This window comes from Elephantulus edwardii, unplaced genomic scaffold (genome assembly GCF_000299155.1).
Source record: "Elephantulus edwardii isolate Elephantulus edwardi_28Jun2011 unplaced genomic scaffold, EleEdw1.0 scaffold00153, whole genome shotgun sequence".
NCBI lineage: Eukaryota > Metazoa > Chordata > Mammalia > Macroscelidea > Macroscelididae > Elephantulus > Elephantulus edwardii.
In genome coordinates, this window is record NW_006399903.1 from 5,333,789 (window position 1) to 5,361,481 (window position 27,693).

The 27,693-nt window shown below is 43.5% G+C and overlaps 1 protein-coding gene across 1 annotated transcript in view; it reads right to left on the minus strand.

The window, feature by feature from the left end:
- Positions 1–7,838: 7,838 nt before the first annotated feature.
- The window catches only part of MARCH11 (membrane-associated ring finger (C3HC4) 11), a 203,117-nt gene continuing 183,262 nt past the window's right edge, over positions 7,839–27,693 (minus strand). The window contains exon 4 of the mRNA XM_006895010.1: positions 7,839–8,262. Within this exon, the coding sequence (XP_006895072.1) occupies positions 7,940–8,262 (323 nt within the window). The 3' untranslated portion in view covers positions 7,839–7,939. The remainder of the gene's footprint in view (positions 8,263–27,693) is intronic.

A 27,693-nucleotide genomic window follows, 5' to 3' on the forward strand; every position in this document is an offset into this window, starting at 1 on the left:
GGGGAGAGGAGAGAGGAGAGAAGAGAGAGGAGAGAGAAGAAAGGAAACAGGAGAGAAGGAGAAAGGGAGGGAGAGAGGATAGTAAATATCACCTCGCTGACTTGATAGTTTCTGTCTTTTCTCCATGTATTATAATGCAGTCTACAGAACGACTTCTTACTTGGATCCACAACCAATACAATTGGTAATAACGGTCAGAAGATCAGAAGACACATTGCCCTGGGAAGGTCTGCAGTCAGGACCTCTCCAAATGATTGAGGAGCAATGATGTCAGTTTGAAGACTCGGGTGTGATTGAATCAGGTCAGGGTGTTTCTGATCACTTGCTATGTATGCATCTGAGAGCTAGACAGTGAATAAGGATGACAGAAAAAGAATTGATGCCTTTGAATTGTAGTTTTGGAGAAGAGCACTGAGTATCCTACAAACTGCCAAAGGAACACACACTGAGGGCAGGGAAAGGGAGGAAAATGTGCAACAATGAATAAGTGGAAATCCAATTTTTCTGTACACTCTCATTAAAGTACTAATTTTTTTTTAAAATAAAGAACAAACAAACATGACTTGGAGAAGATGCAGCCAGAGTGCAAAGATGCAAAGATGATACATCTTCATTTCACATACTTTGGACGCGTTGCTAAGAAAGGCTCTTCATTGGAAAGAGACATCATGCTTGGGAAGGTGGAAGGACAGCGAAGGAGAGGAAGACCCTCCGCCAGGTGGACTAACGCAGCGACTGCAGCAACGGGCTCAAGTGTGTTAGAAATGATGAGGATGGAACAGGTGGCGCAGGGTTGTACTCGACAGCACCTAACAAACCTGACCGTAGAGATGAAGCACTAATCTGGTAAGTTGACAGTTCAAATCCTCCAGTAGCTCTGTAGGAAAACTCTACAGCAGTGGGAGTCTACTTCTAGAAAGATGGCCTTGGAAGTCCAGTGGGACGGTTTCACTCTGTCCTCCAGGGTCACTGTCAGAATCCATGCAGTGACAGCTGAAGTGCTCTTAGGTTTCCCTGACACCAACTTGTATAGAAAACAAAGTCAATCTGTTCTACTAAATTCAGGTTCACATCTGTTCCCTTCTGTTTTGACACGAGCTCCACACAGCATTCCTGCCAAAAGACCCCTTCCCACGATAGAGGTCAGTCCTCACAAGTTAAAGGGCACAGTCCTGCAGACCAGTCTGTCCCAGACCTCAGTCATCAGCCCTGAGCCTCAGGGTTCCCAGGACCCCCTCACTTCTGATCTGCCATAAACAAACCCAGGGTTTCCCCACTATCCCCTAAGAATGCCAGCTGTAGGCAACCTCAAGCATTCCCAATCTTCTTATCTATTTGGTTCCACCACTTCCTCAAACTCGGTAAGTCACTAGAATGGGTAGTGGAGCTCACAGAAAGTACTATACTTACGATGATATTTTTATTATAGCTTAAAGGACATAAACCATGGGCTATACAGCTCAAGATCTGAGAATGCTCCCAGCACAGAGCTTCCATGTCCCAGAAGGGAACTTGTAACCCGCCCATGTACCTAGACCTCTATCTCCCCAAGCAGGAAATCCACAAAGCTTGTGTGTCCAGACTTTTTAAAGCAGCCTCATTACGCAGCTCTTCAGCTGTTAACACGCAGCAGTAGTGAGTTGTTGTTGTTGTTGTTGTTGTTGTTGTGTACCATTGAGTTGGAACCAACCAATAGCTAACACTCCAGCGGGTTTTCAGAGGTAGTTAATTGCACAGGAGGAGATTGCCTATCCTTCTCTGGTGGAGCATCTGGTGGCCTTGAACCTCTGTCTTTGGGACTGCAGTGCAGTTTCTGGCCACTCCTGGGTGACTTTATCAACATAAACCCCCAGGTAGGGTTTGGAGTCCTTATCACAGGTAGGTGAGGAATGGGGCTGAAATCACAAGGTTTTAGAGGTTGCCTATCAAGGACTGCATTCTTTGAGTTAGGTTAAGTTCTTTATAACAAGAGTGAGAGTGATAATGATGGAGGGAAATACCGTGTGTGGATGAAAAAATATATTCCAATGGGGAATCCCTGGGGTGAAGGGCAGACTTGTTTTTAGTGCTGTCGAGTCAAGTACGATTCATAGTGACCGTATGAACAAAAAATCTCAACCCTGTTCCATCCTGTGTCATCCTCACACTTTCTGACACGCAAGAGCCCACTGCAGCAGTCATCATGTCAATCCACCAGGTTGAGGGACTTTCTCTCCTTTGCTGACCCTCCACCCTTCACAGTATCATGTCCCTCTTCAAAGGACTAGCCTTGTCCAGCTGCGTGCCCTAAGTATGTGAAGTGAAGCCTCATCATTCTTGCCTCCAAAGAGCACTCCGGCTACACCATCTCCAAGACATATTTGATTGTTCTTTTGGCCGTCCATGGGATGTTCAGTGCTCTTCTCCAACACCACAGCTCAAAGGCATCAATTCTTCTTCTGTAATCCTTCATCACTGTCCAGCTCTCAGATACATACCAAGTGATCAGAAAGACTACGGCCTGAATCAGACACACACCTTAGTCCTCAAACTGACATCATTACTCCTCAATAATTTGAAGAGGTCCCTAACTATAGATATTCCCAGTGCAATGTGTCTTTATAATCCCTAGGGAGAAGGGCAGACTGGGATGCATATTATTTTCAGGTTGGCAATACCGCCCCTCCTTTTCCTCACCAAAGAGTCCTGGTGACACAGTAATATAACCTTTGGGCCACTAAGTCAAGGGCGAGCAGTGAGAACCCACCAGCTGGTCTACCCATGGGGGAAAGATGAGGCAGTCCACTCCCATGAGGGTGGTTGTGTCCTGTAGAACCAGAACCAACTCACAGCTGCCCTCCCAGTGGGTTTTCGGAGATGGCAAATCCCTCTGAGATTGCCCACTTTCTCCCATGGAGCGGCTGGTGGAATTGAACCGTGTTCCTCTGACTATTTTAGGTATTGAAGTACAGCTTCTTATCACTATGCCTGCAGTTCCCTCCCATAAGGATTATAGCTTTGCAAAGCCTTTAGAGCATTTGTCCTCTGTCCTGTAGGGGAGTTATGGGCTAGAATTAACTTGACAGTAGGTTGGGCTACATTCCTCTTCAGAAGTTTCTACACAGTACAGAGCATCACTTGTACTCTATCCATACAGAACATCACTTGTACCCTCTCTGTTTTCATTTGGGAGTTGGTTGATGTGACTACAATGACGTACGGTTTTTAAAAGGGCCGGCTTGCTCAATACTGGAGCCGTCACAGCCCAAGCTGGGTCTGAAGTCTCTGGAGCCAGTATTCTTCACACAGCATTGTAAAAGTGTCATGTCAACGGTACCCCAACCATTGCCCAGTGGCTGTCGATGATTTAACTGCCCAGGACGCACACCCACACCTACAAGGGTCGCATGTTGGATTTATACGTTGACAGGCAATTTGCATGCCTGGCATCTCTAGTAAACAAGCTAAGACTCCCAGTGAAGAGATGGGATCGTAGTTGTGAGCTCTCTCTTAACATCTCAGGACTATGCACCCCAAACCCTCCATCAAAGAGAAGCAGCTAAAATAAAGAAAAAGTGTTTGGAGGAAGAATGTTTAATATGTTCTGGGATCAGCCCGAAGTATTGGTTAGATTTTCATTTCATGACTGCATTATAAACTCCTTTGAAATACAGCTTGTTTTGTTACCATCTGGGAAACTATGATTTCAAGCGTTGGTAATGTTCTATGTGGGAAGCATGATGGTACCTGTAAATGCTGTTGTGGCCGGGCACTATCTAGTCGAGTATGACTCATAGCGACAGTATGAACAACACATTTGAACCCTGTCCTGTCCTGTGCCATCCCCACACCTCCTAACACACTAGAGCCCTTTGCGGCAGTCACCATGTCAATCCACCTGGTTGAGGTTCTTCCTCTCCTTCACCGACCTTCCACTCTTGCCAGCATCATGTTCTTCTCCAAGGAATAGCCGCTCCTAGCAACATATCCTAAGTATGTGAGGTGAAGCCTCATCATTTTTGCCTCCAAAGAGCACTCTGGCTGCACCCTCTCTAAGATAAATTTGTTCTTTTGGCCGTCCATGTACTCTTTTCCAATACCACAGCCCGAAGACATCAATAATTCTTCTGTCATTCTTATTTCTTTTCCAGCTGTCAGATGCATACCAAGTGATTGGAAAGTCCATGGCCTGAATTAGATGCACCTTAGTTATCAAACTGACATCACTAGTCCTTAATAACTTAGGTCCCTAGCTGCAGGTTTTCCCAGTACAATATATCATTTCCTGACTGCTGGTTCCAAGGGTTTAATTTTGAATCCAAGTAAGATGAGGCTGTTGACAGTTTCTATCTCTTCTCCATCCATCATGATGTTGGCTATCAGTCCAGTGTTTTTTTGACACTGAGATGCAATCCATACTGAAGACTGTTCCTTGATCTTTTCTGCAACAAGTACTTTAACTACCTTATTTTTAGACATTTAACATAATCTATATTTGTCAACTGTCCAATCTGTTTGGCAAGTACACTATGCATTTTTCATGCAATTTCCTGCAATGGACCTCTATAAAGTGAAAAAGAGAAAGGAGATCACTTTAAGGACTAAGGTGCCCTGGACCCAAGCTTTGGTTATTTTCAGTTGCCTCATGTACATGTGAAAGTTAGACAGTGAGACTGAAAAGGGGAACCCAAAGAAAAATTGGCTTTGAATTGTGGTGGTGCTGTGTGCCATCGAGTCAGAATGGTTTCATAGTTGACCCTCCAGTGAGTTTTCAAATCACACAAGAGGAGATTTCCCATCCTTATTCCATGGAGCAGCTGCTGGATTTGAACTGTGTACCTTTCGGATTGCAAAATAGCTTCTTAGCACTGGGCTACCAGAGCAAATATGACTTGAAAGAAGGGTAGCCAGAATAGAAGGAAGAAATTGTGAGACTTCACCACTCATGGTGGGTATATTATCAGGAGGGACTGGAGTCTGGAGAAAAACATCGTGCTTGGTAGAGGAGAAGGGCAGCAGGAGAGAAAAATCTGCTATAGGATGATTTGAGGGGGGGGGAGGGAAAGGCAGTACACAGTAAGGGTTTGATTCAACATTGTAATTAATCACATACTTGATTGTAATTATGGAGGGTGAACAGGAGAGGAAGACGCTCAACCACACGGATTGACACAGTGACTGCTGCAAGGGTTCAAGTGCGTCAGAGATGCTGAGGACGGCACAGGGTAGACCAGGGTTCAGAGTTGTTGCCCACTGGGTTGCTATGCATCATACTCAACTCAATGATACCTAACAACAGCAACGTTGTGATTAATGTTATAAAACAAAATGTTAGTGAATGCTTGTAAACTGTTACTCTAATGAAAGAAATCTGAAAATTAATATAAGATTTCCTCTTAAATAAAAAAAAAAACCCAAACAAACAGATTGGCACATTGACCGCAACAGTGGGTTAAGCACAGCGGAGACTGTGAGCGTGGTGCAGGATTGGAATATCTCTTTCTGTTACAGGATCTCTGTCGGCTGGACACATCTTGATGGAAGCTAACAACAGTCATATGTTTTTTTACTGAACAAATAATTATGAAAATACTTCCATTTTGGACATGACACTTGGCAAACAAACAAAAAGAGTGTGCTATTTGTATGAAAAGAAAGCATTCCATTATTATTTATTTAAAAGTCACTTAAAAAAATAGTATGGGAAACATTTATAGTCCCATGCTTTTAAACCTCGTCATTAATGACTCCAGACGCCCAGCTTCGGCTTGCGTGGCTCAGACAGGTACGCATACCAGCCTCATCTCCCCTGCCACTGCTCATTAAAATGTGCCAATTACCTCCATTAGGACACTGAAAGGTGGACAATCCCCAGGTGCAACTAGTTAGCAACCTGTTCCTGGGGCGTCAATGGCCTCGTTTTTCTTTTTCTCTTTTCATTTAAAGAATGCTTGTCTGGAGTAAGGGAAAGGCTTGTGGATACATTTCCCAGGGATTCATTAAACCAGGTAATAGGATCGGCGCTCAAATGATTAAGTAGGTTATGTAAGCTTTTACAAAATGAAAATCTAATTAAGATGGTGCTCATGGAATTCAAGGCCATAACACTTAACCAAAATAGCTAAGTCTGTATTAGAGGATTATACAAACGACAGTGCTATTACCCATGCTATGATGAGGTGTCCACGGGTGATACAAACGGTTAATGTGTTTACCCACTGGCCAAATGGTTAGTGGTTCGAATCCACTCAGTAGTGCCTCAAAAGAAAGGTTTGGCAAGCTGAGGTTGTCGGGGGGCCATAGAGTAGGCTTCAACACATTGTGACTTCATTTACAACAGAATGAAACCTACCTGATCTTATGCCATCCCCAGAATCTCTGCTATTGTCATGCCCATCATTGGAATCATGGCTTTGCTCCATCTCACTGAGGGTCCTTCTCTCTTTTTCTGACCTTTTACTTTTCCAAGCAAGTTGTCCTTCTCTAGGGACAGGTTTTAAAAATCAGTCACTGAAAATCTTGTGGAGTACACCTCTTCTCTGACACACACGGGTCCCCGTGAGTCCAAGTCATGTGATGGTAACTCATGGTTTACCTAGTGCCAAGGAGCTGCACTGTCAACCTGAAGGCCTATGTTCAAATCCATCAGCTCCCCTGCAGGAGAAAGATGGGAAATCTCTTCCTGTGCAATTCATGTTCCAACTCAATGGTACATCACAACAATGAAGATGCAGAAGAATCGATGCTTTTGAATTATGGTTTTTGAAAGATTATTATCCATCTAGTGGACTGCCAGGAAAAAAAAATTCTGTCTTGAAGGGTGTACAGTTAGGGTGCTTCTTGGAAACAAGGATTTTAAATCTCCATCTCCAACCTGTGCTTGGAGAAAGACATCATGCTTGGAAGGGTGGAGGGGCAACACAGGAGAGGAAGACCCTGGATGAGAAGCACTGACACAGTAACTTGAGTTATGGGAGCAGGTGAGTTGAAGATGGTCAGATTTTCCCAAGATATAGTGGGGTTCACAGCTATTGTGCAAAGGGTGGTGCATATTGTGATTGGTGGCACATAACAACAACAACAGTACTTGGAAGAGGATATCAAGCTTTAAAAGGTGGAAGGTCGGAGAAAGAGAAGAGCCTCAACAGGATAGATTGACACAGTGACTGCAGCAATAGGCAAATGAGAGATGACGAGGATGGCACAGGAGAGAGCAAAGTTTGAGGATGGGACAGGAGAGGGCAAGGTTCAGATCTGCTATTCACAGCATCACTATGAGTCACAGAATCGACTCAACAGCATCACCTGGGTGACCTTTTTGGACTTTGAATATATAAGACATCCTGCCTTGGTTTTGTATTGCAATGAAACTATTTTATGACATGCCTTTCCCCCCGTTTTTATGCAGCTCTCACTGTGCTCCTTTAAAATACAAAAGTAGGTCATAAGTTCTAGAATATGCATTCCTGATGGCAGATAGACTTCATCAGAGCGAGACAGCCATACTCAAGTTTGTGAGCAGAAATTCTGAACTTGACTCTGTCTTCTGTACCTGACGGGCACTTTGGGATCAGTCCACAACACAATTCTTACCCGTTAGCAGCACATCTGACAAACTACACGTGGAACACCAAGTTTGATAAAAATATATTTAAAACAAGCAGGAAAGAAAATAGTTTTGGTCTCAAGGATAATGCTTATCATTCTTTTAACCATGAAGAGTTAAATGAAATGAATAATGCTTTCAAGTATCAACTTAGAAAAGATGTCATAAATCAAGAAAACAAACAAGAGGACTCCTTTTTTTTCTCAGAAAATGTATTTGCAATTCAAATGTTCATATAAAAAGCATAAAGTTTAAAAAGTTCCTAGATGTGGTGTTTTTTTTATCTTTTAGGAATTGGATGGTTTGACCATTCATTGCAATTACATTCCAAAATGCACTGGGCAGTCCACTTGGCTACACGGATGTCACTCTCATCACAACCTCCCCGGAGTTGTTATCCTCTGACAGGTCTTCGTGGGGCCTCATGCGATTGAACAGATGTAATAACACGTAGCCACACTGAAACCTCGGAGAGGTGAGCTGTGTTGGGTGGACCAAGTTTCTGTTCCGTAGAGCCGTCAATGGCAACCATAAAGTCCTGCTCGTGGAAGATTCTCCTCGGCTACTTTCTTCAATGTCTGTGGCTTTGTCATAATTTAAGACATCCCAGTGCAAGTTAACAGCTCTCCAGCGTTTAAACACTCTGTAAACGGCGGCTCCTTCATGGACAATGAGACCTGGAGTTTGAAAACAAAAGGAAACTGGTTATAATCAAAGGTTAGGAAGGCTGGTTGGTAGACATTTTAGAAACGTCTGGGCTGAAACCTGCTAGTTAGCATCAATCATAGAATGTGATAACCTGAGTGCTTACATATCATGGCAGGTGACAAGCTATTACCTATGTTACAGAGGACTAATCGATATTCAAAGCGTAAGAACAGCAAAAATGTGGAGATTAATGCTCTGCTGGAGATAATTCACTTGTTCCACCTTAGCTTACTCACCCACAGAAACCCAAATGAATTGGCACTGTGTTGATTCCATCTCTCTGTGACCCTCCTTTGGATGTCCAAGGGTGTAAGTTTTACTAGAGGGACACTGCTCATTTTTCCCCATGGGGGAGCTGTGGGATTTGAATCACTGGAGACTTAAGTCCTTTCAGTTAGCAGTCAACAAGCAACACACTAGGATGGGCATTTGCATTGCCTCTGGATGCTCTTCACATCCACATGTTCATTTAACACAGCCTTGTTTTGCCATTCAACAGTTCATACATATTTTGTTTCATGATATTGACTCTCGTTCCCACAGTGTAACAACATTTGTTCCTAGTGTCCTGCCTCATTTACAATTTCATTGAGCCCCCCCTTCCCTCTCCTTCGCTGGCTTCTGAGCTTTATCTGTCATCAAAGTTCTCTTTTTGATTTTGTCTCATTGATTGGTGTAAGCAATGGACTTGCTTACTGTTTGAAATAAAGTCGAGCTAAGGGAGTGAACTCAGTTCCAGAATGAGGGGCGACTAAGGGCCGTGTGTTTTGGAGTTCTTGGAGAGGGACATCATGCTTGGGGGGTGGTTAGAAATATTTGGTTCTTCAAAATCACATACATCTACTGCCTTGGACTGAATTTTGTCTTAGAAGATAACTGCATGTAAGGATATGATGTGTTAGTTATGGGATGATCACCATGAGTGATAAACAAGCAGTTATAATAAAAAGAGTATGTATGGGTGGAATGTGACACACTTATTCCCATTAAAGCCCTCATCAGGTTTAAGAGGAATATCTTTGGTCTGTGGCCTAAAACACATTTTACCTTAAAGAGATGAAAGTGGAGGAAAAGAGAAAGCAGGAATGAGCGCCATCATTACCACCAAAAACAATGTTCCAGGAGTGAAGTGAGGTCCTTCCGACCCAGATTCCTGAGCTAGGAGGTAATGGAAGTCTCCAAGGCATGCCAGGTCTACCAGTGCTGAAGGAAACTAGGACTTCACATCTAGCCAATAGCTTTCATGGCTGTCCGGCCAGAACCAACTCATAGCTGACCCTCAAAGAACTGACTCATAGCTGACCCTCAAAGAACTGACTCATAGCTGACCCTCCAGCACATTTCAGAGGCTTTACATTTGCAAAGGAGTGACCATTTTTCTCCTTTGGAGTAGCTGGTAGACTTGAACGTCCTGCTTTTGGGTTGGCAGTGCAACTCCTGGCCATTAGGCCACCAAAGCTCCCATGAGAAGACCTTACCTAAATCTCACACCTTCAATTTGGATTCCTACCTTCTTATTCTGTAAAAGAGTCAATTTATTTGGTATCATTAGGGTGGCACTAGATACCTAAGACATTATCACAACTTCAGTTTCCCGTTGCTCTCTTATGTGAAAATAAACTTCAGTGTGACACATGTGGCTTAAAAGCATTCCACAGACATGAAGATAGGCCGCTAAAAAAGCCTGTGGTCTCACAAGGAAAGACGTCTAAAGCCCAAGAGCTGTAGCTCATCAGAACAATGAGGAGAAAGCCAAGCTTCTGTTAATCATGCTGAAGCAATTTCAACAGTTTTCATCATCTTTGTTTTTCAAATGAATAATCAAAGTTGATCAAGTTGACCATATGTTTTGGGGAAAGGACCAGAATTAGAAATCACTTTTAGATTTTAATGGCTGTTTTTATGAATGTCGTTGCTAGGTTCGTATTGCTAGCTTGCTGGATTTTCTGTGGCTGATAGTTTAACCCTTCTGCTCCCATTTTGTTTGTTTTAATTTTCTTCTATAAAAACGCAGTTGGCCTGCCTAATCAATACATTCTGCTGGATCATATAGAGATAAATGGGAATTTATCAGCTCCTGAGCACTCAGATTTCCTCTGATGTGGAAGCTTGTAATAAGGTATTATTATTAATTTAAAAGTCAATAGTAAACCTATGTGGTATGGAACATCCATCAAAAAACAAGCGCAGCCTGTAACAGATTCATTTCGGAAAATGCTGTGTTGGGGGTCTCACCAGGTGAATACACTGATTTTACAATCCCATTCCTTTTCTCACAAAGATTCTCACCAATGAGTAGCATCAGGACGGATGGTGAAGAGATTGAGATTGTTAACAGCTTTAGTCTGCTGTGCTCCACAATCAACACTCCTGGTACCAGCAGCTACGAAATTAAAAGACGTATTGCAATGGGAAAGTCTGCTGTTAGGGACCTCTCCAAAGTACTGAGGAGCAATGGTGTCACTCTGGAGACTAAGGTGTGCCTGATACAGTCCATGGTCTTTGTAATCACTTGCTAGGCATCAGAGAGCTCTACAATGACTAGGGAGGATAGAAGGAGAATTGATGCCTTTGAACTGCGGTGCTGGAGAAGAGTATTCAATATATCATGAACTGCTAGAAAAACAAACAGATTCATCCAGGAGATGGTTAAACCAGATTACTCCTTGGAGGCAAGGATTATGAAGCTATGTCTGACACACTTTGGACATTGCAAGGATGAGATCGGACCAGTCCCTCAAGAAGGACATCATGCTTGGGAGGGTGGAGGGACAGCTCACAGGAGAGGAAGATCCTCTATGAGGTGGATTGAATCAGTGACTTGGGTAATGGAGGTAGGTGTGTCAGAGACAGAGAGATTGGCACAGGACAGAGCAGGGTTCAGGGCTGTTGTACACAGGGTTGCTATGAGTCAAAGGTGACTTGACAGAATATAACAACAACAACAACAACATTCCTTTTTTGAAAAAAAAAATTATTTCCTTTGTATACCAGAATCAGTTTATTCACTAGAATTTAAAGTCTCTTTCTGGGGATAGATCCCTGGTAGCTCTTTTCTGAACAGATAAATCTGTGAAAGGAGCAGAAATAAAGCCCTCAGGTCTTTATGGGATATTTAGAATGGACCATAAAGAGACAAGGAACTGCTTGACGTTTTCATGAAGACAAGAGTCCCCTTGACTTTCCAACTCCATCTGCTGCTCCTCTGACTGCATTCTGAGTCCTGAGCGGGGCTGAGATTTTGTCTGAATCCCTGTGGGCCCTCAGAATGATCCCCTGGCCCTCTAGTAGCTGCAACTGTACTGAAATAGGACCAACTTCCCACAGGATGCTCTCAGTGTTGTGCATTTCCTTCCTCTGTCTCCTGTTACTGGCTTCTCCCCCCCCCCCGCCCCCCCCCATCTATCTAGCCCCTCCACTCCTGCCTTGTGAACGTAATCCCTGGGCAAACTGTCCTTTTGACCTCATATAGTCGACAGCTCTGAGGAGAAAGCTCTCTGGTTCTACTGTTCATCTTAGGAGCTGATTCCTGTGACTCTGAGGCGAGTTTAGTTCTAGGCTGGAAGAGTGACGGAGGACTTGAATTCCACCAGTCTCTATCAGACCAACTAGCTTGGCCACTTCCATTCTTTTGACTTCTGGTCCATAGAACTCTTTTGTCTTCAAATGTTCTGGAGTCACAGCAAATGTCTTTTGTATTTGAGGCATGAAGGTCGTGAGCCTATATGACTTCTCAAGTTCACTGTCAGAGGACCAAGGCTGTAAAGGACATGGGAGGAGACTGGCCATCTTACTGCCTTGCAGCTACGATGATCACTGAAATCAAGGGGGAGATGAATGAATTCATTCCCCTCTAGCTTACATGAAAATCCAGGTTTTGAAGTATTAGAAGTGTTTTAAAAAACCTTAGTTACTGGTATTCCATACCCTTTTGACCCATTCTTGAGTGGTTCACTTTTCCTAAAACCTTGGTTCTCTGCTTAACATCCCTCACTAGGTCTCAAAACGCAGTGATTGCCTGGAATTCTCAGATCATGCCGGTGTAAGCTTTGATGAACTATTTCTTCTCTGTCACTCAACATAAATTGAAATTCAATGACAATTTCTAGGGAAAAAAATGAGTATTTTAAGATACTTGCTACTCAGTGGCCCCATGAAAATGAAGGTGTGATTCACAGGACATTTGAGAGCTGGAAGTTGTATGTGTGTGTGTGCCTACGTTTGGTTGGATTCTGTCATTTACTATGTGGAATATTCCTCCAGTAGTGTCAAAAGAATATTTTTTTCTAGGGAATAATCTTGAACAACAGCAACAACAAAGCAGGACCAGTTTCTGGTTTCATTTAAATAAAAGCACAGTCTTTCTATATGTCAAATATATACTGAATGTTGGAGTGACGTGTAAAGAAACATTTTCATGTGATTGAAGAGGACAAGGAAATTACCCAACGACACAATGGAAAAGACTATGTAGGTAGTCACATGTTTATGTGTACATGTATTTACAGATGCACACACATATACACAGGTGTGGCTGTGAACCCTCCGTTGATTTCGACATTGACACTATTGTAGTTAATGCTGTTGTTGTTGTGTACCATTGGTATTGTGTACTATTCTGCTGAGAGTCAGAACCAACTCATAGACTCCGAAGACCACCCATCCTTCTCCCGTGAAGCAGCTGGTGTGTTTTAACCATGTGCCTCTGAGCTTACAGTACAGCTTCTTACCATGAGGCCACCAGAGCTCTCTGTCAGAGTTAACAGAGACCTGCTGGACAATGACCAAAGATGACAGAAGAATTGATGCCTTTGTGCTGTGATGCTGGAGAAGAGTATTGAACATACCATGGACAGCCATGAGAATGAACAGGTTTGTCCTAGAGAGGGTGAAACTGAGCTGTTCCTTGGAGGCAAGGAATTTGAGACTCTGTCTCGCATACTTTGGGCATGTAGTCAGGTGGGACCAGTCTTTGGAGAAGGATATCAAGCTTGCAAGGATTAAGGGACAGTGCAAGAGGAAGACCCTGCATGAGACGGATTAACACAATAACTGGGGTGACAGTGTTTCAAAAACAGTGAGATGGGCTCAGAATACAGTAAGGTTCACAGCTCTTGTGCACAGGGTTGCTATGAGTTATAGTCAACTCAATGACAAAATACCTGGCTTCTAACCTCAAGGTTGGCAGTGCAAACCTACTAGGCACTCCCCTGGAAAAAGCTGAGGCAGTCTGCTCTGTAAAAATGTGCAGCTTTGGAAATCCAAGAGGACCTCTAGCTTAAAGAGTCACCAGGAGCCATGACTGGCTGGACAGCAGTGGGTTTGGGTTTTGTTGTTGTTTTGTTCTTTACAAAAAAACATATGGTACAAATACAAATACATTTTCTCTGGTATTAACCACCCAAACCACAGTTCAAACAACTGTATCTATCGTGTTACCAGCCTCAGCTTTTGTTGGTGTGGATTGTTCTGTTTTTCATCATTTAAAAGCAAAATGTTGATGTAATATCCACTTTGTGCCAGGCAGTCTGTTAAGTGCTTTATATGTACTATTTTCTTGAAATGTCAACAGAAACTCTAGAAATAGCACAATGTTAAATTTTCTTAAAGGAGCGCTGTTAGTGAAGTGGTCACACATGCAGCTACTAACCAAAAGGTCAGCATTCTAAAACCACTGGTTAATTGCTCCATGAGCGAAAGATGAGGCCGTCTAGTTCCGTAAAGGTGGGAACCCTATGGGATAGTTGTACTCTGTCCTTCTGAGTCTCTATACACTGGAATCAACTTGGTGTCAAAGGTGTGCTGTTCAATTCAGTAATTTTAATGACGATGAAATTGAGACCTAAGAGAGCTTTAACAACTTGTCCAATATCATAAATATCTAAGAGCTGGAGTTGACACTGGAGACTAAATTTGGCTCAATGTAAACTCAGAATACTGTGGTCATGCCATGTGAAATCTGAAGTGCATGGCAGGCTCTCCTAGTCAAAGACTGTTCAACTGGCTGAGGTCTTGTGGGTAAACTCCACCATCCACATGTAAGATTAGTAAATGAAGTCCTAAAGGCTGTGGCTTCAACAGAGGTATAATACACTGAGTTGCTGTCTTTAATGTTTTTCTATGTCACTGACACTGTCTTTATTTCTAGGAGTGCATATGACATTAGGAAATTCTGTTGTCAGGGATCTCTTCAAAGTCCTGAAGCACATCAGTGTCAGGTGAAAAAGTGATGTGCCCTTGGTTCAAACCACTGTTCTCCCAACCACTTGATAGGCATCTGAGAGCTGGACAATGAATAAAGATGAAAGAGGAAGAGGAAAGGCATCAATGCCTTTGAGCTGTTGTGTGTTGGAGAAGAGTGCTGACTACTCCATGGACTGCCAAAAGAACAAACAGATGTGTCTTGGAGGGAGTGCAACCAGAGTGCTCTTTAGAGGAAAGGATGGCGAATTTTCATCTCACATATTTTGGTGATGTTGCTAGGAAAGGTTATCCTCAGAGAGGGGTATCATGCTTGGAAAGATGGAGGGTTGGCAGAAGAGACAGAGAGATGCTCAACCACATAAATTGACACAGTGTCTGTTGCAATGGGCTGGAGTATATTAGAAATGTGTGGATGGCACAGGTCAGGGCTTGTTCATCATCATACTCTACTCAATGGCATTGAACAATGATGACATATGACATAGCCCCTTTATCTCCTCCAACTTACGGGAGAGAAAGGAGTTGAGGAGACTCATTTGTAGAAACTCTAAGTGGTGAGAATATTGCCTGGGAGACAGCACAAACTGTGGCTGGGTTGTACCTACCTTGAACCTTCACAAGAAATGCAAGCCTGCTAATGGAACAGACAGAAACACACACTAAAGCCCTGTGCACTGTCCCATCCAAAAAGAACCCTGAGAAATCTCAAGCACTCTCTGCAGATAGCCGGCTAGAAAGGACTCTCCACTGTGAAAATGCCCCAAGTTCCCAGCTCGGACGTCGTCATTTTTCACCATTTGCCAACCCCAAACCAAGTGCACTGCTATCAGGTGGGTTCTCACTCGTGGCATCACTCCACTGGGTTTCCAAGGCTGTAAATCTTTATAGGCAAACACTGTGAGCATCAGATCTTTGGAGCAACTAGTGAGTGTGGACTGAGACAATCACACTTTCAATTAGAAATAGCCAGCTCTGCTACTAAGGCTCTTCCTGGTCCCGCTGAAGTTCTTTCCTTTTCCTCCTTCTGTCTGACAAATGGATGGAGAGAGGGAAGGAGGGAGGGTTGGATGGATGGACAGACAGACAGACAGACAGACTGACTCAATGACAGTGGGGTTCCTGGATGGTGGTTGCTGTTTTTAGGTGCTGTCAAGTTGAGTACAACTTCCAGCAACCCTATGAATAAAAGATCTAAACCCTGTTCTATCATGAGTCACCTTTACACTACACTACTTGACACACAAGTGCCTATTGCAGCAGTCACCATGTCAATGCACCTGGTTGAGCGTCTTCCTCTCCTTCATCAATTCTCCACTGCTACCAGCACCATGACCCTGTCCAAGGAATAGTCCTTCCTAGCAACGTGTCCAAAGTATGGGAGGGGAAGCCTCATCATTCTTGCCCCCAAGGAGTACTCCAACTGCACCCTCTCCAAGATGGCATCCTCTCCCTGGATGGTACAGATGGTTAATGAATACCCTTGACTGCTAAATAAAAGGCTGGAGGTTCAAGACTAGCCAGAGACACCTCAGAAGAAAGGGCTGGAAGTCAACTCTTGGAAAATCAGCCAATGAAAACCTAGCAGGGTACAGTTCTACTCAGACACTCATCGGGGTCACCAGGTGTCAGGTGACTCCATTTAAGTAGACAGACAGACAGACAGACTGTGGATCTGTTCCTAACCAAATGTGGTTTTTGCAAATGTAATCCCAAGCATTTTTCGAGGTGAATATACCAGAAGCAGGGCCATGTTAAACTGCAGGTTCCAGAAGAATAATTCAGAGCCGCTTCATAAACCGGCCCTGCATTGGACTTCTAAACTTCCTGCTGCTACGAGGTGAAGACCAGCGTCACCTAAACAGCACTAAGTAGCCAGACACTCTTAGCTGTGACATTTTTGCTGGAATGGCATAAAATACATATTTATCCTCCTGCTACTAGTTCTCAACTCACATCAAATTTAAATGCCCCATGGTTTAAGGAATCTTAACATAAGATTGTAAAGTTAATCAGTGTAGAAATCACTCCCCTCCCTCGCTGCTGAACCTTATTCACAGGACTTCTACTTTTCTAAAAGGAAGCCTGGTGTTGAAGCAGTTAAGCATTCAATTGCTAACAAAGAGGTCAGCACTGCAAACCCACTAAAAATCATTTTTTCTATTTTACTGTATTTCTTTCCTTAAAGCACAGAACTCCACAAAAGCATAAAACTTAACTAGAGAGATAAATATTGAATACCTATGGCATCGTAAGAGCTCTCAGGATAAGGCTATCTTAAACTGACACGCCTTAGGGACCAAAGTGTCCTGAGAATATTTGGCCATTTTCAAAAATACCTATCTCCATCCAGTGTTGCCCTGGAGAAACAAGTAATGTAAAGAAATATTTCACATCAAAGACACCTAGATATATAAGAGGTATGTGGATTTTCCTGTGGCTCAGTGTTAAGCCAGGGAGACCTTTGCTGTCAGTACATCTATGAGAACATTCTTTGTGGACAGTCTGGCCCATGTCCGTGGCCATGTAATGAATGTCTTGTTTATATGTAGGGTCTTGAGCATATTAAAGACGCTCTGATGGCATCACAGATACACACTCAGTGGTTACAGACCAGAGACCAGTGGCTCAAACCCATCAGTCAATCTGCGGAAGAAAGATGAGGTGACCTGCATCCATAAATATGTAAAGTCTTAGAAACTCCGCAGAGCAGCCCTCCTCTATCCTCCAGGATTGTGTCACCACGAGTCAGCATCAACTTGATGGCAGTGAGTAGTCCAGGCCACTACAGTGGACAGAACACCTATGAGGACATGATGGCTGCAATACTAATTGAGGAGTTCCACGGACTGCCGAAATAACAGATATATCTTAGAGACCTGGAGAAGGTGCAGCCACTGTGCTCTTTGAGGGCAAAGGTGAAAAAGCTTCATTGCACACTCTGGGCATTTTGCTAGGAGAGGCTATTCCCTGGAAAGGGTCACGCTTGGGAAGGTGGAGGGTCAATGAAGGAGAGGAAGATCCTTAACCAGGTGACCTGACACAGTGACTGCCACAATGGGTTCTAGTGCGCCAGGAAGTGTGAGGATGGTACAGGAAAGGACATGGTTCTAATCTGCTGTTCACCGGATCACTATGAGTCAGACTCGACTCGAAGGCACCCAACAACCACGGCTACAAATGAGGAAGGATTTTCTAAGAGAGTGTCCAAGGGAAAGGTCAGCGAGTCCACTCTGGGGCCCTGCTTTCGTCACCTCCTCTGTAGTCCATGAGGTCTGGATACCAGGAGCACGTTTGTGTCAGATCCTCAGTGCTCATGACTTCACTGCTGCCACAATGCAAGCCGACAAAGCCAAGTTTTAACGGGAAGTGAGAATCCTCTGAAGGCGCCTCTTTGCTGTGAAGAAAACACTGTTTCCTTGGAGGAAGTTCAGCCAGAAAGCTCGCTAGAAGCAAGGATGGCAAGGCTTTGTCTCATATACTCTATGCACGTTATCAAGATGTGCTGGAGAAGGAACTCATTGTGCTTGGTGAGGGGGTGGGTCCATGAAAAGGAGGAAGAGTCTCAGTGAGGAGGATTGACACAAACACAGACATGCCAGTGAGGACAGTACAGGACCGGGCAGTGCTTTCTCACCGGGACTTAGAGGCAAGGGCTGATTTCTAGTTGCCTTCATGCTATAAAAATGAAGATGCTCTCACAATCATTGTCCCTGAGTGCTGCATAGTATTCCATTGTGTGAATGTACCACAATTTCTCAATCCTATTCGGTTATGGTTGGATATTTTGGGATGTTTCCATGTTCTTGTGATGGTGAATAATGCTTAGGAGAGGCTGGAGAGCATTATGCTGAGTGAACTAACACTGCCTCATAAGGACAAATACTGCATAAGACCATTATTGTAAAAACAGAATGATAACTAGTTAAACATGTATGGGAACTCAAGGAGGGGAAGGGGTGGGAGTGGAGGGGTGAGGATAGGCAGAGGGGTGTGTGAAAGCACAAGGTTGTACAATTTCGTGTATGGAGGTGGTGGGGGAAGTAAATGGGAAGGATCAGGGTGAAAAGACAGGGTAATAATCGTCAAGATCCAATGGTGATTAATTCAATAAAACATAATGCATAAGAGTGGTTGTAGGTAACACAATGAGAGTGAAGAATAGTTTGAAACACACAATGTATACAAACTTTGGAGGCAAACCAATAAAAAAAATGCTCTCAAATCTTTGAAGCTCTTGTTTAGAATCTTCTGTTACTGAAGAAAATTGAGATCTTAAATACTGGGGGCTTTTCTGGGAACATAATTAGAATCACTAAGATACCAATTTTCTTACAAAAAGAGACAAACACTCAGTGACTTGAGTTGAAACAGGATTACAAGCAGGACCCATACTTCATAAAAGAGGGTGATGGTCCTGGAAAATACACAGGGCATTTGAGCTAAAATTCCTTAAAAGAATTTCTTTGCAGTCCAAGTAAATGATGAGCCATCACCCTCACTCCCGCTGTGTGCCTGGTGCTCTCAGCAAATGCCTGCCTGCTGATGCACAATCTCCAGCCTGGACAATTACTAGAAGACCGTGCTGGGGAAAGCCTAAGAGGCAAATATGGATTCCTCTCTGTTGGGAATTATGGTGGCTTACTGCTTACATCTTAGACTGTTATCCCAAAAAGTCAGCAGTTCAAATCCACAAGCTGCTGGAGGAGGAAGCTGGGCACTTCTCCTCCAGCAAAGATTTACAACCTTGAAAACCTGGAGGAGGGAACTAAGAGTTGGAATCGACTCAAGGGAATCAGGTTTAGTTCAGTTCTACTTCCAGGTGAAATGAGAAGTGAGAATAAAAAGAAAGTTATCCTCTTCTCAGATCACCTGCTTTTCTAAGAAGCCAATCCACCAATCAAATATTGGTCATCTCTTCTGCCTGTCTTTCTCTGAAACACAACCCTACCACTGGCATCATCACAGAACATCTCTCAAAAGCTGACTGGCTTGGGATAGAAATCTGATATACCTTGTGATAAAATGGATGATGTATCATTTAAAAAAGCATTAATAAGAGGTCACAAAGAAGAATTGTTCTATCATCTGAGTTTCTACCTAAAAGGGCTCGAGGACAAAGATTTCTGAATGTGATTATTTAAGACAAGAAATAAAGGAATTATCACAGGTAATTCTATAGGTTGTTGGTATTCTATAGGTGCCATTGAGTCGCCTGTGACTCATAGAGACCCTATGTACAATAACCCTAAACCCTGCTCTGTCCCTTTCCAATCTTATTGTCTCTGACATGCCTATCCCCATTACTCCAGGGACTGAATAAATCCATCTCATTGAGGGTCTTCCTCTCCTGTGCTGTCCCTTCACTTTCCCAAGCATGACATCCTTCTCTAAGGACTGATCCTGCCTTGCAACATGTCCAAAGTATGTCAGATGGAGCTTCAGAATCTTTGTCTCCAAGGATCAGCCTGGTCTCACCCTCTCCAGGACAAATTTGTTTGTTCTCCTAGAAGTCCATAGCATATTCAATACTCTTCTCCATCATCAACACTCAAAAGCATTGTCCCTAGTCACTGTCCAGCACTCTGATGCACAGCAAGTAATTGCATAGACCATGGCCTCTATCAGGCACACCTTAGCCTCCAGACTGACAACATTGCTCTTCAGTACTTTGGAGAGGTCTCTAACTGCAGACTTTCCCAATGCAAATAGTCTTTTAATTTCTTGCCCACTGGTACAAAGAGTGTTGATTGTAGAGCCAAGAAAAATGAAGATGTCAGCAATCTTAGTCTCTTCATCATCCATCATGATGCTGCCAATTGGCCCACTGGTGAGAATCTTTGTTTTCTTGATGTTGAGCTTCAATCCATATTGAGGGCTGCAGTCCTTGACCTTCTGCAGCAAACGCTTTAGGTCCTCCTCAGTTTCAGCAAGCAGGGTTGTGTCAACTGCATAATGCAGGCTGTTGATGAGTCTACCTCCAATCCTGGTGCCACACTTCTCACAGAGCCCAGCCTCCCAGATAATCTGTTTCACATATAGATTGAAAAGATATGCAGATAGGACACATCCTTGGTGCACACCCTTCCCAATTTTGAACTATGCAGTATTTCTTTGCTCTGTTCTAATAAGTACAATAAAATTCTGGGATTCCCATTCTTTTCAGAGTCAGCCACAGTTTATTGTGATCCACACAGTCAAATGTCTTTGCATAGTCAATGAAACACAGATTGACATTCCTCTGGTACTCTCTACTTTCAGCTAAGATCTATCTGACATTAGCTATAATAACCCTAGTGCCATGGCGTCTTCTAAATCCAGCCTGCACCTCAGGCTGTTCTCTACTGATGTGCTGTTCCAGATATTTTTCACCTGAAGACCCTGGCTTATGTAAGTGCTTAACACGGTTGACTACTAAATAAAAGGTTGGAACTTAAGTTTGCCCCGAGGTGCTTGAAATGAAAGGCCTGGAGCTCTCTCTACAAAAACAAGCCAGTGACATCCTATAAAGCACAGCTCTAATCGGACGCACAAGAGGTTTCTGAGAGTCAAAGCTGCCCAGAAACAACCTATAAAGCATGGTATATAATGTGTGGTAACATTCACCTCTGTGGAGAGTAACGGGGAACATGAAATAAAAACTTCATCTCCAGTTTTCTTATTAGGCTTTGATCCTGTCCTTCATGCATAAATGAAGTAGCATATAAGGAACATTACCTACCACAGGATCAGAAGACGAAGAGCTTGGTGGATGAACATAAGACATTAATACTGGCTATGACTGAACTTAACACCTTTGTTCTGGAGGATGGGAGTTCAGAGGCCCTGAGAAGCGATGTGGCTTGTCCAAGGGTCTATACAGTGTCAAGCCCAAGGATCAATGTCAGTGCCAGGTCCTTGCTGTGTGGTCTACAGAGGCATTGACTGGTGCCAACTGGGGCCATAGGCTGTCCTCACTAATATCTACCTGGTCCACTTAATGCTCTATAGTCAGATATTTACTTCTGGTCAATGGTCAGACAATGGCCAGTATATTTATCTTCCTGATGCTAAAGTCTGCCAGTACTTGAGTGACACAAATGAGTAACTGGCCACTGACCTTAAGTGTGATGGTGGCTTCAGCCTATTCACTCTACCGTTGCTGTATTCAGCGGTCATCAAGTCAGCTTTGACTCTCAGTAACCCATGAACAATAACTCTAAATCGTGCCCCATCCTGTGCCATCTTCACATCCTTGACATCCTCACGCCCATTATTACAGTTGTTGTTGTTATTGTTAAGTGCTGTTGAGTCATAGACGATCCTATAAATTAAAGACCTGAACACTTGTATAACTTTCATCCTTTCTCCAGGTTCATAGGGTTTGCGGAGGCAAGCTATTTCAAAAGTGGATACCACTCCTGGTTCCTGGAGAAAGGATGAAGCCTGGAAACAAATGGGGAAGTTCTACTCTATTATCTGGGGTTGCTTTGAGTTTGGTTGATTCAACAGAACACAATAACAGCCTATTCATTTTTGACTGATGGAGGCACAGCCCCTCAAGGAGCCCTGGAGGTATGTGGTAGGTTAAATGTTGGGCTAAAGGTCGGCAGTTTGAACCCACCAGCTACCTTGTAGGAGAAAGATGAGGCTATTTCCTCCTGCAAATATTAACAGTCTCAGGCCCAAATGGAGAAGTTCTCCACTGGCTTCTACAGTGTCCACAAGTTGAAAAGCCAAGTATCACCAAGAAAGAATTACCAAAGAGTGAAGCACATCCTTTGAACTTGGGTCTCTGCACTAGGAAGCTCCTTAACACTGGGCAAGGTCAAAATATATGGATGGATATCTCCAAGGAATGTCAGGCCTGCAGATGCCGAGAGGACCTTTTTCTAGAGGTGGCACCTTGAACTTGGATTTCTAGTGGTAAGACATTGTGCTGCCAATCCAGAAGACAAAGATAACACATTCTCCCCCTGTGCAATTTACTGTCTCTGAAAACCTGCTGGAGGGTCAGCAATGGACTGGTTATGCCTCTGCCATATACAACAACTTACTGTAAGAGAATACATTTGTGTTTATTAAGGCCCCTATTCACATTAGTTCACTAACTGTTATAGCAACGTTAGGCAACTAAGACACCACCCTAGACTCAAGTGGAGATTACTTGGTCAAAACCAGAAGCACAACTTTTTGTTTCACCCAATTCCTCCTTCACTCCAGCCCAGTTCTCATCTTTCCAGAATCCATCCCACCTCCAAGCTCTTCAACTCTAATATCCCTGCTGGGAATAACAATCTCCCACGCTTCTCACTCTTCCACTTCCTTGATGTCAGCGTAGTCACTCTCACTTTCTGGAGACTCTCTGAGCCACAGATGGTGCAATCTTTTCCCAGTCTGGCTCTGTTCCTCTCCCAGAAACCATGAAAACACAGGCCATACTTGTCACTAACTCTCTCACCACCATCTCATCTGTTAGTGTTACAAAGCCGTGTCTTATGTGCCATTTTGATGCCTGAAGCAAAGTATTTCAAGCACCAACAAACTTATTCACAATGGGCAGGTTTTGGCAGAGTTTCCAGACTAAGATAACTCAGGAAGAAAGATCTGTCAGTCTACTTATTAAAAGTTGTTGTTATGTGCCGTCGAGTCGTTTCCGACTCATAGCGACCCTATGCACAACAGCTCTAAACCCTGCTCTATCCTGCGCCAACCGCACCGCCTCTGACACACCCATCCTGATTACCCCAGTCGCCAAATCAATCCATTTCATAGAGGGTCTTCCCCTCCTGCGCTGTCCCTCCACCCTCCCAAGCATGATGTCCCTCTCCAAGGACCCGTCCCTCCTGGCAACATGTCCAAAGTATGTCAGACGAAGCCCCAGAATCCTTGCCTCCAAGGAGCAGCTTGGTTTAATCCTCTCCAAGATGAATCTGTTTGTTTTCCTGGCAGTCCATGGTAGCCAACAGAAAAATCTTCTTGCCCCTTTTCATTATTTACAAAATTCTAATACAAATTTGAACACATTCTTTCAATTTCCCTCACTCTCCACCCATCAAATTGTACAACCTAATGATTAATCCCTCTTCCCCTGCACATCCACATCCCTCTGCTTCCAGCCTCGCCCACCACTCCTGGATCCTTATACTTATTCTACAATACCTGTCTTATACAATATTTATCCTTATGGGACTGAGTTAGTTCACCTAGCATAATGCTCTCCAGTCCCTCCCAAGTTAGGTAACAACTCACAAAAGTATTGCTTCTGTGTGCTGCATAGGATTCCATTGTATGAATGTACCATAATTTCTCAATCCATTTGTTTGTGGTTGGACATTTGGGCTGATTCCATATTCTTGTGATGGTGAATAATGCTGCTATGAACATTGGTCCACAAATCTCAGTTTGTGCCTCAGTTGTCATATTCTCAGGGTAGATTCCAAATAGTGTAATAGCAGTGGCTCATATGGAGTTTCTATGTTCAGCTTTTTAAGGATGTGCCATACTGTCTTCCAGAACGGTTTCACAATTTTACAATCCCACCAACAAAATTGGCCAAGAAAAATCTTAAGGACCACAATCTAATACAGAGCTAGAAAATGAACTTCCTAGGTCGGAAGACACTCAAAGTGTACAGTGGCCATGATGACAGAATTGAGTAGATAAAGTATGAAGATGGCGCAGGAGCAGGCAATGTTGTGTTGTACTGAAGGAGTTTCTATGACTTGGAAATCACTTGCTGGCAAGTGACAGCAGCATCTCTTTGCACTGAGGCTTCCAGCAAGCCTGCCTTACAAATTCCACCTCGTCTCAGTCTCACCATTTTACCCTGTTCACTTACTCTTGTCCTAAGTGCAGACTGGGGGCACCTCTACTCACATTTCACATGCAACAGTCAAGCCAGCAACTCTTCGTATCTCTCATCCTAGCTTCCCTTCTTCGGTGCCCTTGTGGAGGATTACTACGCCCACTGCTCTGCTTGGACTTTCTCCCCACACTGTGCCTTCTCTGTAGCTGCAGGTGAATATCTGCCTGCCCAACCGAGAGAAGGGAGGTCTTTCCCAAGAGCCCTCTCAGTTTACTCTCCAGCTTCACTCGCATTCCATTCCTGCTTGTCCACCTCAGGATCCTAGGGGCCATCTGTGTAGGGCAAACCCTTGCCCATGTGTGCTGGACTCTTCTCTGCATCTACAAAGACAACTTCTCAATGCCGGACACCTCCAGTCTTTCTTCTGATTTCCTCTGGCTCTTCCTGCTCAATGTTTGCCCATGCCCCTCTCAACCATTAAAGCAAGCAAACCACTAAACAAAGAGTCCCTCCCCTACCTCACACACCCCAAACATCCTTCTAGGCTCTGCATCATCTCTCTCTATGGTCAGCCAAGATATTTGAAAGAATATTCAGAACCCATGATTGCTCATTGCAGCTCTTTGGAACCAACTGCCAAGTCCAGTGAATAAATTTTGTCTTCATTTCATTTTATCTTGACAAGGTCCCTGGCACTGCTGGCCCCTCAGTCCTCTTCCCAGAACTTCCTTGCTGCTCATCGTGTCCAGCCCTGCTCTTCTCTCTCTGTCTCACATTCTCTGCCTGGTATTCCTTCCTGACCGGTCTCCCTCTCTCTCTGCTACTCTTCAACTCCCTCCCACCCTCTCACCCTAATCTCCTTCTCCATTTTAGAAATTTATTAATTTTAATGAAAGTTTACAGAGACTTAGTGTTTCCAGTCATTCACTGTTGCATTTTTCTTACTGTTCCCCCAATATCACTCTTCTCTTTGAAAAGAAAAAGAAAAACTCTTTCATTATTATGCAATCCCTCCCTGCAAATTCACTCCACTATGCAGCCTTCGCTCTGGACTTCTGTAATGACAAGAATACCCATTCATATGTCTCTTTTAAACAGATCTCTCCATCATCTGTTTCAACGCAATATATATTATTCCTCTCCTCCTTTTCTGTCTTCCCTCAACCATGATGTCATTCCCACTTTACAACAGTGGCCCTATGCAATATTTGTCCTTTTGTGACTGAGATATTTCACTCAGCATAATGTCCTCCAAGGTCATCAATTTTGCATAATATTTCACAAGTTCCTTGTTTTTCAATGCAGCATAGTATTCCATTGTGTGAATATACCAGATCTTCTCTGTCCATTCGTTTGTTGATGGGCACTTGGGTTGTTTCCAGCTCTTTGCTATTGTGAACAAAGGCACAATAAATATGGGAGTGCATATATCTGCTTGGGTGGCGATGATGGTCTCTTTAGGGTAAATTCTAAGCAGAGGAATTGCTTGGTCAAATGGTATTTTTATTTGCAAGTTTTTGAGAGAGCTCCATCCAGCCTTTCATAGTGGTTGCACCATTTTACACTCCCACCAATAGTGAATAAGGGTTCCAGTTTCTCCACAACCTCACCAGCATTTGATGTTTGCTGTTTTGTTAAATTTTGCTATTCTTATTGGCGTAAGATGGTAACTCATAGTTGTTTTAATTTGCATCTGTCTCAGAGCTAGGGATTTTGAACATTTCTTCATGTGTTTGCTAGCCATCTGAATGTCTTCTTTGTTGAAGTATCTGATCCTATCCTGTGCCCATTTCTCAACTGGATTATTTACCTTTATCTTGTTGTGGTGCCTCCTTCTCCTTTTGCATGACCAGACAGAAGTCACCAATCCTGATGCTTCCTAGTTATATTCACATGGATTACCAAGGAATTATAGAAACAATAAGCTCAAAGCAGAACTTAGCATCTTGTGCTCTCTTTATCTCCTCAGCCTCTTCTTGATTTGGGGGCCACTGTCTACCCACTCAGTGTGGTTCACACTTGATGGTCCCATGGTCTTACTCTAGCCTCTTCCCCTCTGCCCCTAATCCAACCAAAAACCAAGCCACTGTCGTTGAGTCAACGCCAACTTATAACAACCCTCTACAAGATTTCTGAAGACAAGTATTTATTGGTAGGACAAATGGAAACTTGAACCATTTAGCAGTGTAACACATAGTGTACTAAGTCACTTGCCCATTTTCTTCCCATAAATCTTATCCTATGATTTCTAGAAACCTGCCTCCCATCCAATCCTGTCCCATGTTTATGAAGCATGAAGAAGCCTGTTGTGTTAATCAATTGTGAGAGGACCCTTTGTGTTTAGTACTGAAAGGCAAAGGGAAGCAGCAAAGCTAGGAAGCGAGCACTCCTCTATCTTATTTCCTTGAATTTTAAAGATAATGTGGAGCTAATAAACAAGAGTGACAATCATCTTTAAGGAAATGAGCAAACACTGGTGTGACTGAGGCACGGGGGAGGGTATAATTTGTACTTGTGGAACAGAGATAATGACAGCACAGTGCCCAGGGTACCAGACTGCTAACAAAAGATTGGGGGTTTCATCACACGAGCCACTCCCTCCAGTGGATAAGGATGGGCATTATCGTCCTGTACCATTCTCATCCTAGAGGTGCCAGAACATTCTCATGCTGTGAAGATTCACTGCCCCAGAAACTGATGGCTAGTCAGATTAGATTCAACCTAGTGCCTTTGGTTAGCTGGAACAAAGGGTTAAATGCATGGCTACTAGCTTGACTAAAACACAGAGGGTTTGAATCAACTCAGGAAAGAAGGCCTACCAATATGATCCTAGTTGACCCAAATCAGGAAACCTCTAGGGTTTATTCTGACATAAATGGGATTGGCATGAGTTAGAACTGACTCAATAGCCACTGTTCTGTTTGTTTATATATTATTGTTGTTAAGTGCCGTCAAGCAGTAGATGACTCACAGCGACCCTAGGAGCAAAAGGCCCGAGCACTATTCATAGAGTTTCTGGAGGCAAGCCATTTTGGAAGTGGGTGCCACTCCTGCTTCCAAGCTTGTTTTAACCTGGAAGCTCCACCAAACACTGTCCACCATGGGTAACCATTATCACATTTGGCACACCAGAGTTACAGTGTTTAGCATCACAGAAAATACAAGTTACCTCTGTACAGCAATGCACAGACCAGTGTTGTACCACCTAGAAGAATGTTTGACAAAAAACAATTTGAAGCAGGCCTGAGGGCCGCAAATTAAAATCACCTACCTTAGGCTTGGTAGTATAACCTCTGTCCACTAGGCCAATGTAGCTCTCTCTATGTTGTAGCTGTTATTGTTGTTAGATGCTATCAAATCGTAGATGAAAGCATGTAGTGTGGAAAAGGTATATATATATATATATAATATA